Source organism: Patagioenas fasciata, chromosome 1 (genome assembly GCF_037038585.1).
Source record: "Patagioenas fasciata isolate bPatFas1 chromosome 1, bPatFas1.hap1, whole genome shotgun sequence".
NCBI lineage: Eukaryota > Metazoa > Chordata > Aves > Columbiformes > Columbidae > Patagioenas > Patagioenas fasciata.
The window spans coordinates 192,096,346-192,113,602 of NC_092520.1; the positions used below are offsets into that span (position 1 = coordinate 192,096,346).

At 35.3% G+C, this 17,257-nt stretch overlaps 1 protein-coding gene across 8 annotated transcripts in view; it reads right to left on the reverse strand.

Annotated features, from left to right (window-relative positions):
- Positions 1-610: 610 nt before the first annotated feature.
- POT1 (protection of telomeres 1) overlaps positions 611-17,257 on the reverse strand; it is a 66,933-nt gene continuing 50,286 nt past the window's right edge. For 7 of the 8 annotated variants that reach the window (XM_065848977.2, XM_065848970.2, XM_071803372.1 and 4 more), the window contains 9 exons: positions 16,697-16,785; positions 15,598-15,642; positions 15,005-15,161; positions 11,948-12,153; positions 9,337-9,472; positions 6,679-6,773; positions 5,171-5,262; positions 3,461-3,566; positions 611-2,489 (listed from right to left, as the gene is read on the reverse strand). In XM_065848977.2, coding sequence (XP_065705049.1) covers positions 2,377-2,489; positions 3,461-3,566; positions 5,171-5,262; positions 6,679-6,773; positions 9,337-9,472; positions 11,948-12,153; positions 15,005-15,161; positions 15,598-15,642; positions 16,697-16,785 — 1,039 coding nt within the window. In that variant the 3' untranslated portion in view covers positions 611-2,376. The other variant, XM_071803374.1, reaches the window with a different exon arrangement.

Here is a 17,257-nt window from a genome sequence, read left to right on the forward strand (position 1 = left end):
TCCTGCTATTTTTATTTTATAATGCCTTAGTAAGCTTGCTGTGAAGAGGTACAATTACAAGGATTCATTTTGTGATATAGTCCTCACCAGAAATAATTATCTGAGCAGGCCCAGGCACTTTGTGAAGTGCAAGAATCAGTCTAGCTAATTATGAATACTGTAATTTTGCCAAGGTTTGTTTTTCCTTTTCACACATTCAGTTTTTAAAGGAATAACAAGCTGAATACTCTCAGTTCAGATAGCAGTGATTTCCAGTAACTAGATCCAGAGGAATTTGTTTAGAAATGTAGTTGTGAATTAATAGTCTAGTTAATCAGTTACAGGTTGGAATAATATTCAAAAGGTTATTCATTATTAAATCATACAGATCATGGCAGTCAACAAATTTGCATCACAATTTTCAAGTTACAATATCTCATTTTGAGAAGCACACTTTTAGATATTTAATGGGCACTCCTCATTCCTAACTGTCCTTTCACGTCTAACTTCTGACCTTTCCCATCCCTTCAAACTAAGCTTTTCAGGCTTCCTTTTCTGGTTCTTTTTCCTGTGAGAAGTTTTCACAGTCTTATGAACTTGGAACTAAAAGTCAAGTACAAGAAAACCTCAATATTTGGAAAAATTTTTATTAGACATTTTTATTACAATATTCAAAAGTAAAAAAATCAAGTGATGCATACACAGTTTTCTGGTAGGCATCTCAGACAGGAGATGTGGTGAAGTACATTCAGTTTACACTGAAGTTCAAAACATATTCTCATTTTACTAAGACTTATTTAGAACAAATGTACAATAGCAATGTCTGTCATAGTTGTTAACAAAAATATAAAAATAAAAACATTTCCTTCCAATGTTTTCATACACTATGTACAAGCAAAGGAAAAAGTTTGCCTTCAAATGAACCCCTAGCTTCTGAAATAATTTTGCTATGGCTAGTGTCTAAAGTTTCATAATATTCATTTAATAACTTGTTACAACTATTTTTTGCTTATGCATTTATTCACAGATTCAAGTAAGCTTTCATAAGCTAGTACGGCACTTTGGTAAATTGCTTGTTCAATTCCAAAATTGTTTGCTGTTTTCCCCATACTTTTTAGAGGAAATACCACTAACCACTTTTATTACTGATTCTCCCTTTAAATCAATCAGAAAGAGATATTTTTTAGAGTACCAGAAAATTATCATAGGATATTTAGATGAAATTTTAAATTACAAATTGCATATTCTATTAAACAGCCTTGAAAAATGCAAAAATAAACCATAATCTACTATCAGAATGATGATCTACTTACAAGTCTTCCATCTTGCTTCTGAACTTCCCTAAGAAACAGCTGTTGTAAATACTAAGTAATGTTGCTCTGATAGAAAACATTTGATTTGACAGAGATTTCTACATTAATTATCCTTGGAGAAACATGACCTGAATCTCTTACAGACTTCTGAACACAAAGTAAAACCACTAAGTAATTTTTCTAGTCCAGAAGTATTTACAATCCATGATATCACTGTTCTGTATCTCTAAATTTAGTCATACAATCTGATTATGTAAGGCAGAAAAGGAAGATATGGGCAGTGTAATCTGACAGTAAATTTAGCCAGACATGTGAGAGCCTTTAAAACTCAGACCCAGCTAATAAGCATGCTGACAACTGTGGTACCCAATACGGCCACCTTAAAAAGCATTACCATCTAGCAAATGTCAATATGCATTTTACAGTTTTACACTACTTACTTTTCATGGCTTGACTTAAATTTTAGTGATAATCATTACACGGTGACATTCATAGTTCTGTCGGAATCTACAGTAACTAGTACGCATAGCAGTTATCCTAGTATGATTAACAGGAAGAGTTCTCTCTAAATGTACATATCAGTGCAAAACCAAAAAAAGTCTCTAAAAACAGACAACCTCCCCGTCAAACTTGCTAACTGAGAACAGTAATATATGCTTGCACAAAGTAGTCTGAGAGAAAGTTTACTGAAGAGCTCCTTTGCCCTCTCTCTGTTAACATTGTTTATTTTAATACAGAAAAGAACAAAGCAGCGTAATTCTGACTATATTCTCTGAATAAAACTCACCAGTTTAGAGTAACCTCATCACCACCTTTTTAAAGGACAGATGGGTACTAGATTGCTTCCATCAGCCTGAGGCAAGCAGCCTCCTGTGAAAAGCTTAGCATCTCCACTTGCACTCGGTCACAAGGCTGTACGCCAGGAAAGTAGTAAATACATCAAAGCATAATTCCCATTCACATTAATACACAAACTAAAACGTCATACGGGTTGAAAGGGACAAAGGTTCTTGTATGCAGTCTCTGATCCCAAAAACTCCGGAAATTGAACTCTTCTGGATTACTTCCTACTAGCAACACATCACTATACAACATCTTCAGCAATTGTAGTGTCAAAAATTTGGTAACAAACGCGAGGTTTTGTCGCATCTCTGACATTATAGGACTTGATGAAGCATTCCAGCCATGGCAAGTCATCTACAAACAAAAGCCAAATTACTGTTTAGTACTCATTTCTAACTTTCATAGGAGAGAAGTATAACTTGAACAGGATCTTAACTAGGATATCTAAATGTATACAACAGTTAATAGGAATAAACACGAATTACTAATTTTGAAATTCCAATTTGTATCTTAAAATATCCTGCACCATCTGAAATGGTGTTCCGTGACAACCTTCCAAGCCTTGCCCTCTGCCCCAGTGCCCCCCAAAAACACTTGGTACCAGTGTACCACAGTACAGCTCACAAAGACTTTCCAATAATAAAAACTCCTCTCCATGTGTCCCAATGAGACAATTTCCTTGCTCTCAAATGGAACATTCTTTACATGTTTTTTGTAAGTATGGCAAAGACTCCAGCATGGTCGCAGTGGTCACTGACAGCCATGTACTGAGAGGGGCATGCTCCAGGGGTCGGAGCTGCGGCAGAGATGCAGCAAGCTTGGACACAGGTAAGTTAAGCACAACAGAAATAGTCTACAAGAACTTCCATGACTGGATTTGGATTAAGTATTTGCTCAGTTTCCATGGTTGTTTCCTGTAGCAAGGGATGCTCTAGCTCAGCATGTGCTTCAACAGTTGAATCTCATGCAAAGCATGTGCCATGTGTTGAACACCCTTTCCATTTTCCCTACCATGCTGCGGCATTCAGTATAAGGGTGTTCTGGTTAACTGCCATCTCAACAGAAATGTTAGTGCCTGTATTCACACATCACTGCATGCTACATGAGAATTTATCGAACCATTAGTTTTCTTTCTCAAGAGGGAGTTCTGCTGTTAAATAAATGTATCAAAACAAATTAATTGGAACTCTCCTTACAGACTCCTGTATTTCACTGTTCTGAGTTTTGCTTGTGCCTAAGTTGAATTCTAAGACTTTGTATATGCAATAGCAGATTGAAAAACTCTTTCCTTTCCCATCTCCCTGTTAAAATAATGTCATACTGACCTAATTTTCTTCCTGGAGGGCAAAGCATATTCATTGTCATCTGCATCTTTTGCTGAAGAAAATTATTAGTTAAGATTTCAGAGGCAGGAATTTGGAAAAACTTTTCCTGGAAGAGAACACAAAAATATGAGGTGTTAGAAGAGAGGTAAGAAATCATTAGCCAGACCCCTGACTCCATGTTCTTTTGTAATTTAAGGAACTTAAAATTATGAGATAGGTTACACAACAGAATATTATTTCTATAACCATGCAGATACAGAAAAACCCTCAAACTTTCTGAAAAAATCAATAGTCTGTATTTCAATACACCTGACTATTTAGGGACTACAGTCACCCAGACAGCACACATTCCAGATATTTCTCATAAACCTCCATAATGTTATGGTCAGAGGGGACGGTCAGTCCTTTGCAGTCTTTGACTGCAGAGAGCAGAACATTTTGAGGGGAACAAAGTGACTTGAAAGCAAGGGGGCACTGCAACCTCGCTTAATGTAAGTGGAACTCCCTTAGTTTAAGTTTCATGTTTTGACAGTTTTAGAAACTATGGAGAAAGGCTTATGGTGTGGGATACACTTCTGAATGGAGGAGAAAAATAAAGAATGAAACACTTAAATGCTAAAGACACCTTTTCTGTGTATTTTTAAGCCATATACAGTAAACATGACTGACAAAACTCCCATTTTATTCCTCCCAAGTTTGTTACCTGATTTTGTATCTCCAAAGACTCATCATCTTATACTTTCTCAAAGTGAGCTAAGGTTTTTGATGGCAACTTCTCCTTTTTGTTAAAAGATACAAATACAGAATAATCTTTGTATGACATGTTTAATGGAAGTGATCAGAAATTAACAAATAATGCAGCAGAAAAATGGACCGATCACTATTTCCTCTCATTTTCCATTTCTTCTTCTGACTATAAAACTTTTCAATTTTTTCCTTCAATTACATTTCCTATAAAGAGAAGAGGAAGAAAAGAACTGAGAGCATTCCTACAGAAGTGCAACTGGAAGCTGGCGTAGAGTTGCACTTCAAAGTAGCCCAGTTCCTTAGGTGTGGAAGGTGTTGGCTTGTGTTTGAAATACCACCAGCAGGAATGCTAGTAGCTGGCACTTCAGAAGAAATGGAGGGCTTTTTTCCTGCAGGTAAGCTGTAGTATTGAGTAGTATCCAGTAACAACCTGAGTTACCCTGAAGTAGAGATTTTTGGAATTCTGCAGAGGTCTCTTCTACCTCATGGTCATATGAAATAAAAATCAAGAATAACTGAATGGAGTTAAAAAAAAAAAAAAAAAAGTAGTAATGAGATTTTGAACTAATCCAGAAGTTGTCTGCATAAATCCTGAAACACTCCCATCATTCACACAGCATTAAGGCTGCATAATTTAACATTGCCAATAAAAGGGAAATTCAGTGATGGAAATGTATAAAAGTCTAAGGAAATACCAAATGATCTACCTACAAGCTTCACTATTATCTTTTTGCTTTAATATTCTATACTCTGATATCTCAATAAGAAATCACTAAAAATTCCATTCTCTCTATGTTAACTGATGGACACTATTAATAACATTACAGAACTTGTAACTGTCCCCACAAAACACTGTAGGTAACATAGAATGAATATTTTTGTACATACGTTTGCAATTTTAAAAACAAATAAAATCCAAACCCATATAATCTGTATAGGCTACCTTTACCTAGATTTACTTACATAATCAAAAAGGTATGCATTTATTGCTCCTGTTCCATCAACCAGTGTAAACTTCATAATAAAAACATACTGGAGCAGCTCAATACCTAAAACTGAAGAGAAACATATTAATCTGTTTCTTAAAGTGACTACATGAGACAAACCATAACAACTCAAGCTGACAATATCCCTCTTTTAATACTAACTGATGAATACTGTATAATTGAAAGTACAAACTGACAGGTCAAAAACTAGAGGCTCATGTTTTGAGAGTGCAATTTGCCTAGAAACACTTTAATAGATGTGTCTATAAACTGCCGAGATGTTTATACTCATCCTAGTAAAAAAAAAAAAAGCTAATATTTGCTTAGATCTTGGGTCCTATCTTGGTAGGATACTCCTGTTCTTTTACCCACAGTAGATTATAGGAGACTTGCTCTCAATTCAGTGATAGGTAAATGACTACAGTCATTCTCTCACTGGCAGTAACTGTTATGCTGCAAATATAAAATATCTTAAACGTGCAAAGTTACTGCAACTCTGCATCAGTCTTTTCTGGGTACATTTACTTATATAGGCTAGTCATTTTATTTTCAACTGATCCAATATACTTGCAGGTTATCATTTAGTCTGAAAATAGAGATGATAAAACAATAACATATATAAAATAATTTAAAAGCCAGAAAGTATTTAATGAATATTCATTTTGAGAATTAAATGTCAATCACAGGTGCTGTAACACTGCCAGTTATATACTACTTTACATCTATTTAATAGAATATAATTATGACAGTTTAAGAGAACTAACTGTATTGCTCAAATAGCTTCTTTTATAAAGTCTTTACCAAGCTTATATACTGCTAGGTATTCCAACTTAATATATTAGAACATCAATTGATAAACACCAAAATATTGTTTTCCTTAATGTGTTGTAAAGTTTAAAGCTACATTTTACCCCCCGGCATTTGAATGTGTTGACTATTTAAAGTAACACGAGGAACACACAAAGCATAGAACACACATATATGTTATGGTATAATTACTTTCATTTGAATATTATTTCTTGCAGACTCTCTGGAACATACTTAGCATTGCTAAGGCTTAGAGAAGATAAAAATTTAACTTTTAACTTCTCATGAAATACAACTCTCTTTAATTCAGGGCAGAAAAACTGTATATTCAAAAGTAAAAGCAAGACTAACTTCTAGGACTGCAAGTATGTACACAGTTTAGAAATGACATCTGCAACCAAAAATTGATATCTGTACTATGATACACGTTAGTGACACCAACAGTAGAAGAAGCTATTCAACATATAAAGTCCCTTAATTCATAGCGTTAACGGTTTCAAAAGTAAATATGTTACTTCAGCTGGTAAAAGGTGTATACATTTTACAGCTTTATACTCAAGTATAACCATAAGTTACATGCTTTCTGTACAAAACTGAACAGAAGAAACAAAACTCTTTTATTTAAATACTTCACAGTCAAGACAGAAAGTATTTCAGGAGGGTATCATGTCAGCTCACCTTGTGCTATTTCAGCCGGTTCCCATGACGGCTGTTGTTCTGTCGCAAGGGAACTCAGACTCTTGATAGGCTTTGGAGTTGAACACTGCTTGCACCTGGCATTTAAAACAAGATACTGAGACTAACCAAACACTGATTTATTGATACTAGAAGCTTTCTGCACAGAAAAAAAAAAAAAAAATTCCCATTTCCTTACCCAGTGGGAATACAGAAGGATTTCTATTGCTGTTTAAAGTAACTGTTTTAGCAGACACACAAGCTTTAGACCACATCTAAACCCTTAATGCTGCTTTTGAATTATCCTGGAGAAGAAATAAATAATTTTGGTCTGGGAAAGACCACCTCAGTGAATAGAAAAGAGGAAAACTATACATCAAGGCTGAAAGAATTGCAGTTGTTCAGCCTGGATAAAAGGAGGCTCTGGAAAGACCTTATTGCAGCCTTCCAGTATTTAAAGGGGGCTTATAAGAAAGATGGAAACTCTTTACCAAGGCCCATACTGACACGACAAGGGGGAATGGTTTTATACGGAAAGAGGGGAGATTTATCTTAGATATAAGGAAGAAATTCTTCCCCATGAGGGTGGTGAGGCACTAGCACAGGCTGCCCAGAGAAACTGTGGATGCCCCATCCCTGGAAGTGTTCAAGGCCAGGCTGGATGGGGCTTTGAGCAACCTGGTCTAGTGGAAGGTGTCCCTGATCATGGCAGGGGGGTTGGATCTAGATGATCTTTAAAAGGTCCCTTCCAACACAAATAATTCTATGATTCTAAGATCACCACATTGCTAAACATATATTCACATGTCACTACTTTCAATACAAATAACATCATGCTTTGTAAAAGCAGGAATGAATCTGAACTTGCAGCACATAGGGTTAGAGGCGAAATTTGGCTTTACCTATGTTAAAAAAATATTAACTATGAGTTATTAAAAAAATCTCTTACACATGACATAGTAAGCAAATGCAAGTGGATGACAATACTGAATAACAGTTTTCAAAATTGTTCTCATTTGGCTGAAGAAATAAAGTTACAGAACTATTTTTTCCGAATTAAGCTTCTGTGCTAGTATATCACAATTAGAACTTAAAATAGCTATTGCCTTTTAGAATTACATACAAAGCGTCAAAAAAATTAATACTAGTTCTGCTCAAGTGATATAAAGCCAAGTTTAAAGAAGTTATTTTTTCCTTTAAAAAACACTCAAACTCCAATAAAGTAACTTAGCTGTGAATTTTGGTTTTTGTATGCGTGTGTGTATTTATATATACATACACACACATGAATATACATGCATATGCACACATAAATATTTTTATGGGTATTCAAGTTCATTCCTAGAGAAAAACAAGTTTGCTTTTCATTCTGCTACACAGAATCTTTTTTAGACTTTGCTAAGTATATGCTACTGATAAAAAAGAACAGGGAAAAAAGTTCTGAAGTGTCAACATACTTGTGAAGTTCCTTCAAAAATATCCTATAAACAATGATTGACTATCTTATAGAGCATTGGCTTTTACAATACAGTAATTTAAACAGAGAACTATGTCTGAAGGCGAGTTGTGCGTAGCTGGGGAAATATATGGATTACGAAAGTGCAAGGGGAAATACTCTGTACTCCCAGCAGGAATATCCACATATTGCCTTTATTTAAAAAAGCTGTGGACAGACATATCTGGAAAGGTCAAAATAATATATGACAAAGAGAAATAATTATCTGTATGCGTTGTATCAGTCCCTTATGGGAAGCTTTAGGGTTCACGTGAAACAGGCAATATTTCTGCACAAAAAATGTTAACTGCCCACAGGACTGAAGTAGCGCAACACAGCACTCTGCTTGAACTTGCTGGGGCTGTTGTGGGAGGACTCAACAGCTCTATGGGGGAGACTGGTATTTCTGAGCTGGAAGAACACACAGCCGCCAGCTCCTGCTGAGCAGGAGCTCAGTGTTGCAGGACACAGCACCAATATCACACCTAGATGTGGGCACCATGGTCCACAACTCTGCAGCTGTGGAATCCAGAAACCTGCTGAAGTTGTCCCTACAGCGACTGATGTCTACAAATAGGTAAAGCACTTTGCAGTGTTGTGGATCTAAATAAACGGCACTTAGTGAGGAAAGACTGTTCAATTTCTCGTATTTCTTCCAAAGTCCAAGCATTTGCAACACTAGCAATGAGAAAGAATGAGACATGGATTGACAGCCTGAAATTATTTTCCAGGTCTCTAAATATTATCTGTGTACAAAAAACCAATCAGCTTACACTTTTAAAGCAACATATCTTTTGACCTTAGTCTAAATAGTAAGGCCAGAAAATAGAAGATCTTGACTAAAACAGTAAGACTTTGGCATTTTGCAGCCTGAAGAGACTCATCTGTGCATTTCTGTCTCTGTGGTACACTGCCCTAACCACGCACCACAGGTAGGACTGAACCCAGGGTGCTGTGTAATTAAGGGCTTAAGATTTATAGCGGAAGATGAAGTGCAAGTGCAGTTGAGTCCTTTGATTATATAGTAGCAGTATGGCATTTCATCCCTGAACTCAGTACTACTGATCATGTTATATATTTTGCATCAAAAACTTTACTAAGTTATCCCTTGATAATGTTCTCTATTACTGCACCTACTGAAATAACAACAAGTACTTTTAACCTACCCATAATATTTTATGTTCCCTTGTAAAAGAAAGGGAGCTGAAAGATCTAGTAATTCAAGATCGTCTTCTGTAGATCTCACAGGAATAACACATTTGAATCTTTTTGTAAGCTTCCAGATTTCTTTTAGTGTACCACCTGTTCAAAACAGAAAAATGTGGTTTTTTAAAATGCAATCAAGAATAAATTGAACAACTTGCATTTCTCGGCTAATTAGCTGTTGACTTCAGGACCTTCAATAAGAATTGAGATCCACTATAGAAAACTGAAAAAAAAAAAAAAGATCCGTAACATTGTCATTCTTTTTCAACAACAAACTCAATAAAGAAACAAAGATGGACATTTACCAGAGCAGATGCCTTAATATCTTTCTCATAGTCATCACTGTAGCCATTAAGTTGTATTTAGTTAGCATCACTTTCATATAATTTCTGCTATGATTTTACTAGTAATTTTCTTGAGGGGGGAAGAATAACTGACTTTTTGCGATTGCTCCAAAGTAACTGTTTTATTAGATTTTAAGGGAAAAAAATCTATTAATTTTTAATGAGCAGTTTGTGAAAAAGTAGCTGTTCAACTGTGTCATAATTGACATGAGCTGGGAAATGCAGAACCACCCAACTTGAGGCTAATTTGAATGCTACTTTAATTGGGGCCATGCTAGGAACACAGCAGAAATTTAATGTATTGCAGCTGGAACCCTGAGATTTTCCAATTTCAGTCACAGGAAAAAGTTCTTTCAAATTTATTTTAAATCACATGAAAAGCTGTCTTCAGTGTCTGTAGTATGAATTGCAGAACTTATTATGGAATCTTTCTGACATATCACCAATTCAGTGGAAATGTGGTAAATTTATTAAATTAACACACAGAGAACAGTTATGTGGAAACAGTTCAGTAAAAATATATTATTTAATCAGCTTCTAGTAAAAGAAAAAATCAACTTCTAGCAAAAAAAAAAAAAAAAAGGAAAAAGGCACAGATATTTGAAATAGCTTCCCAAAAGGTTAGAAAACAAAGGTCCTCCAAGTACAGTGACATAGATAAAGTCTCTCATATGTTAACATACAAATTCAAGGAGATTTTAACTGACATTGCTCAAAGCTCTCCAGAATTTCAACTTTGCTGTAATACTAAGTTACAGTGAGTAAACGTATTCTGGCTTCTAAGAGACTGGCATAAAACACAGAGAACTATCAGTGGTCGGCAATGATAAGAATCACAATGATTTCACGTACAAATAATGAGGATATGCAAGGAGCATTAGTCTACTTGTTAGCTGTAATGTTTCACTCTTCAGTTCAACTGATCTGTAGCAATGGTTATGGATTCCCCTCACTCCAGAGTCACATAAAATTCTGTCCATTATCCAAATTTTTCCTCAATTTCAGCCCAATAGAGGTCAAACACTTGGCTCAGCATAATGAATATGAGGATGAACAGAGTATTGTGTTGTAGGAGAACAAATTACTTGAGCTTAACAAGCAAGTAGAATCTAGACCACGTCTATCTAAGAAATGCCATTATGTGTTTGGCTTTTGATGGTGGTCTGTACCTGGAAAAGTGCTGGGAATATTTCTAGGGAGACTTCAAAATCTCCACCTGCACAAACTTAAATATAAACATCAAAATAGCATGTAGCTTTTGCAAGGTTCATGAACAATGTTCTGGGAAAAAAAGTGCTAAAACATTATGACTTTTCCTTGTACTCCAATGTGATGCACAGATAACCTCATACCTAGCTGCTGGCATTTTAGTATCTGAAGATTTACCAAGTTATACCTTTCAGTTATTTTAGGGAACTCGAGTAGAAGTAGATTCTTTTATATTTTGTTTTCACAAAGATAAGGTTAGATTACAAAAAACAAAAAAAGTCAGTTTAGAACATGCTAGAAATAAAGCAGATATCAGAGCTCCTTGAATATAAAACAAAATAGAAGGGGTTTTGTCATTGACCCTTGTGCAAAGGACCACCTGTCTTACATTTGCTTATTCACATCTCTAGTTGAGCACAACTGAAAACTTTGTTTTGAACTTGGAATGGTACTATATGCAACTATTTATTACTTTTATTCTTTTCAAAGCATTCTTTATTAGTATTCTTGCTAAATTACTTTGTTTAAAGTTCAGCAGCTGAAGTTCTTCCCTGAGAAAATCTGATAAAAACCAAATCAGCCTCATGCTGCGAGAAGCTTTATTAATCTGAAACAACACTGACATCCAGAGGCTGATGGAGTTCATCATAGGCTTGTATTGTAAGAAGCCTCTCAGAACTTTTCTGCATCAGGAATAAAAATACGGGTTTTTTTAGAGGACTCAGCGAACTTTCAAATCAGAACTGAAAAATCAGTAAGCACAGTTTCTCAAGGTACTTTTAGCAGAATCAACAATAAACTTACTGGCATAGTTTTACAATAGACAGAAGCACCTTGCGAGACCTTCACAGATGATTTTTTTTCCTGTTTGTACAACAGAAACTTTAAGTTCCAGCTGAGCTTTTCTTTCAAAATGCCTTTATGATTATCACTAGTTACACTGAATATAACTTCAATGTACCTTAACTTCGTAGATACTCTGAGCGGAAACTGTGCCCTAAGTGGCAATTTGTCTTACCTTCTATCATAAGCAAAGTATCTTCAGGCTGTTGAAGCATTTCATCAGGCTTTACAAAATGGATAACTATTTTCCTTTGTTTCTGGTCTCGTGTAGTCCACATTACAGAATCATACCAGGATGTATTGTGTAATTCTGGGTTTGGAGCAGTAACTGCAGAGCCTTGTAAAATTAAGTCAAAGTCACCTCCATCTGGAACTTCTTGCCTAAACCAATTCCAAGATGAATAAGTAAATTCTAGCAGCTTCTCCTTAAGCGATCTAGCAACAAGGAAAGTAGTACTCAAAAGAAATGTTAAAATATAGTCATCAGAGTTGAAGTATATACAGGAAAAATAACTTGGTTGTTATATCAATTTAAACATTCAGAGCTGTATAGCAAATTATGACAAGATAATTAATTTTCATGTTAGTAAATATGTTACATAATCTAATCTTACCTAGGAGTGGAGATAGTCTAGTGGCTTCATCCACACACATATAAATCCAAAGAAAAACAAGTATATCAGCTTGATGTGCTTTCACTTAGGCCTTAAAAGGGCCACACAACTGCACACCACTTCAGAAGAGGGAAATGACCATATAAGCTCATATAACTCATATAACAAGTTTTATGATCTAGCATATTTTGGGGGACAGGGGAAAGAAAAAGGGCAGGAACAGAAGATCTTCCCATGTGTACTGTAAAGGGAAAAATCTGCAACTCTGCATGACATAGTTTCTTTCCTGTCCTGCTAGACTGCACCACTCATGTATTTCCAGTTGTCGCCCACAGAGAAGTAATGCAGGCCATTCAAATTTTACCAGTATTACCTACAACAGGCAAAAAGCCAGTAGTTGGCACACAAAAAAAAAAGCATTAGAATGATTTCTTGTAAGCAAGACAGACCTGCTGGCTTTAGGTGGAATATGAACTGAGACAAAAAGGACAATGTATTTAAAAAAAAAAAAAAAAAAAGGTAAAAGCTTGGGCTCTCATAAAACACTGCAAGAAAGTAGGTACCAGGCTTCAGAGTGGACTTAAAGAAAAAATAGCATCAACTCCTGCAGATTATTCTGACAACTTCACTTTTAAACTCAAGAGCAGCTGCTTCCACCACTGAATAGAAAAATTCTTGCCTATGAAACCAAAGTTTTATATTCTTCCGCTATGACTGTAGAACTGGCAAACAAAAGGTCCTCCTGAACTTCTGAGCCTGAACTTTCATTCCACAAACACAGTGCTGCTCACATGAGCTTTTTCCACCTTTGTTCCTGGATTACTATTTTAAATGGAAAAGCAATGAACCTAACATAGCAGGTCATCTTTCCAGACATACTCATTAAACTCTTCCAGCCTCTGCAGCCTGCCAGCAGATTTCCCACAGAGGCAGGAACTGAATGAATTGGGTTTGAACTAAACATGAGGATCTAAACTTCTGTAATAATGTGGATACATGACTAATACTAGATCCACGTATATCGATATTTTGCTACTTACAGAGAAGCTTTCAGTCAAAGTCTAAAAACCAAAAAGACATCTCTTACAAGGATTTTATATCCCAAGCATTATATACATCTTACTGCATGAAGGATCAAACAGGATCAAACTTGCATTGAGCGTTGTTCAGCGAGGCTCTTCAGCATTTGCAAACAACTTCAAATGTAGTAGGGAAAGATGCTCCTAAATCATGTTTCCTTCCTGGGCCACTTGGCTCACCCAAAAGAGAAGCTAAATTTCTGGAAAATCACTGCAATTAGTCCCTCATTGCAGCAGGATGGTGGTAGTAGTAGTGGGAAATATGCTAAATGAAGCCTCATAAATCTATCTGGTTAAAAGCTTGCCCTAATTCTGTGGCAAAGAGAAAACAGCGATATGCTCAAAGAGAAATGAAGACACTAACAAGTCAAGAATCTATAAAAAGGCTATAGTAATCATCGAAAATTGTGGGATAAGCATAAAGTTCATAAGGAACAAACAAAATCAGTTGCACCTGCTTATCACTATAGAGAGCTGGTAAATACATCAGAAAAGTGACAAAAGTGGCAGAGATAGTTGGTAATTATCTCCTTTTTATACTTGGCAATAAAGACCATGTACTTGTCTGCTGTGAAGATGATGAAATGCTTCCTCTTTCATTAGCAACTAAGAGAATGTTTTAACATCATCTGGATAAGGACCAATATTGTTCAAGCTGCAAGCATGCTACCTTGCATCCAAAAGCTGTAAGAGACGAGAGTAGGGGCAATTTCATGTCTTAGTGATATTTGTATCTAATAAATCCTATTGCACAAAAAATTTCAAAAGGCTAGGAGAATGTTAATGTGCCATCATCTAAAGAGGGCAACAGTTTACATCAGTAACAATAACAGTTTGCTTGGGACTGATGATAGGTTAAGTCAGGCAAATAAAAAGTGATACAGGATTCAGATGATCATGAATAGGACTGTAATGTATGTCACTGAGTATTTTAACTGGAAATAGGCCATTTCAAACAAACTTTCTTTCATTTTTAGATGAATATACAGCAGAAATGGCATATGATTATTTGACTGAACACTATTTGATAGAACGACAAACGGTATTGAAGGGGAAATAATAAAGATATAATGGCAGTGAATTGACTCAAGTCAGATAAAAAAAGATAAAAATACCAAGATGAATGGTGTTTCCCTGAAAGTTTTGGAACAACAAAAAATTACTTCTTTGGAAGATACACTTTAGCCAAAGATATTTTATTCCTTCACTTAGAGACTAACACACATTTTTGCATATACCTATCTTAAAACCTCAAAACAGAAACAGGTACTGAAACACAACTTCAGTATGGGAAAACTGCACTGCTAAATTTGAAAATAAAGAAAAAAATACTGGTTTGAAACCACTCAAAAAGAGTCTGTAACCAGAACTCATCTGATGATTTAAAATTTTCCTATCTGTTATCACTGAATTTCAAGTCTTTGCTCAAAATACACTTACATTCAGCTCATTTTACACAAAAATGAAAACATGGAAAATCTAGGCATCCCAAAGCATACAGAACAATTCCTAATTACCTCTGTTGTGTGAAACACTTACAAAGAGTTGCATTTGGAACAATGAAGTTTAATAGACTGATAGAGCTTCTGGGGTTTGTAAGTTCTCAGCTTTGCTCTAATGCGATACTGTTGAGGAGCTGTGCTGTTCAGAATGGTTTTCAGTTCTGTGTTATTCAAATCCTGATGATCTGTTAATACTGCAAAATAACAAGACAAAAAAAGAACCACGCACACCTTCTAAGCATCATATTTGGAATATGGGAAATGGCCACTGCAGGTATGTATCTTCCCTTAATTCCCACCTTCTCTCCCCAGCTGCAGCCTCAGTTTTATCAATACAACATGTTACCACAGTCTTTCAGACAAATCACAATAGGTTGTGGGAGCATGGTGTACTTCAGGGTACAGAAATTCAACATGTAGAAAAATCCAAATGAAAGTACAATATATGAATGTGTCGTATTCCTTTAAAAGCAGGATAAAACCAATGTAACATTCGCAAACTTGCACTTTTAAAATAGCTGTTACTATAATAAGTAATAGATATTATTTCAACATTTGAGCTGATGTCTCAAAAATATTTCTGCTCTTCAGCAAAAATAAAACTAACCTTGAGGTTAAAATGTTTCCTACCTGTAACAGATAACTGCTGACATCTCTGTAGGTGTGATTCAAGATCTAAAAATCAAGAAGAATTTCTCCATTATTTTCCTTCTTATCTTCTTTATCATGTGGACACACAAAAACAGATAGGTAGGCAGATATACAGAGCAAAAAGCTGAACAAAGGAAAGTGGAAATCCTAATATTATATGCAAACAATGCAGCAAAAGGAAAAAGGAAAGTAAACAGGAGACAAACACTCGTTATCAAGACTTAATATACGTGAGGAGGAAGTAATGCATATATTAAATTGCAATGCCCATCAAAATGAACACTTTTCAAATGTATACTGTGAATGATCACGCTGACATAAACTGCTTCCATACCTCTGTAATCTTTCAGGACCAGAGCATACAAAAATGATTCTAAAAAAAACCTATGGACTGTCTGGTCCCTCCTCTGAACAACTCTGACTATACACACACCATGAGTAAACCTGAGCACTGTTCTGGTCTAGACATGAAGTATTTATTTATTCTTGACTTTTGCATCCTTTTATAAATATCCTGTCACAGTATGTTGCTAATGGCTAAGTAATAGAGGATTTTAAAAGCTACAAGCAAAGATGCAGACTATGTCCAACTAACTTCAGAGCTTAATTAACTTCTAGTTATTTTTATTCTGGACTAAAACAACAACAACAACAAACATTAAAATAATATATAGACAGTTGTACAGATCCAATATTGATACTACTTTTCCATCCAATGGATTTAGAAAGGCTCTTTAGCAAAGAGCTGTTTAATAGTGTTTCCAGTGCCTGTCTCTGAGGAATCCCTGTTTAGAGGGAGGGAGTTACATCCCTCTGCTTTATGATTTAATATACTATGATGAAGAACACCATCTGTGTTTAATAATTTATTCACTACTGCCTATTAAAGTATTTTTCCTCTATATGAAAGGCCTCTGCTGTGAGACAGGATACATCATCTTCCAGTCTAATAATCCAAAAAAATTCTCTAAAGCTTTGCATGTGAAAGTAAAATTACACATTTAGAAAAGCAATGTGACCTTACCTTGACCATATACATGTTACAAGAAAGAGCCAATCAGCTTTCAATTGCTCTTACCTGTAATATTGTTAAAAGTGCCATCTAATTCCAATGAAGACATGCTTTCCATATTCTGACTCTCTGCCAGATCCACAGATTCTAAGAACCTAAAAATAAATGGTTACATATTTTATAACCTAGAAAAGTCTTTCACACATATATATGACTATACATACATGTAACTGTTTACTAATAGACAGTTAAAACATTCAGACATGAATTCTCAAGCAGAAACATAAAATTCAATTGAGCCAGAAGCTAAAGGAGTATATATTAATGATGCAGATGAGACACAATTTTCCAAACCTCTTCTGGAATTTTAAACACAATATAGTGCCAAAATAAATCTGTACTACTGTAGACAGAATTCCTGATAAAGCAATGTAGATTTTGGTTATTTAGCCTTTCCTTATATATACAATACATTTCAGTAAAGCATTTATGCTTCATTTTAACATCGTTTAAGTCTCAAAGTAGAACATAGGTACATCCTTTAAACATGCTCAACTCATTTGCTTAACCATAGCATTTACATTTAAAAGATTACAGGTCTTATTATTACAGTATTATAAAATAGAA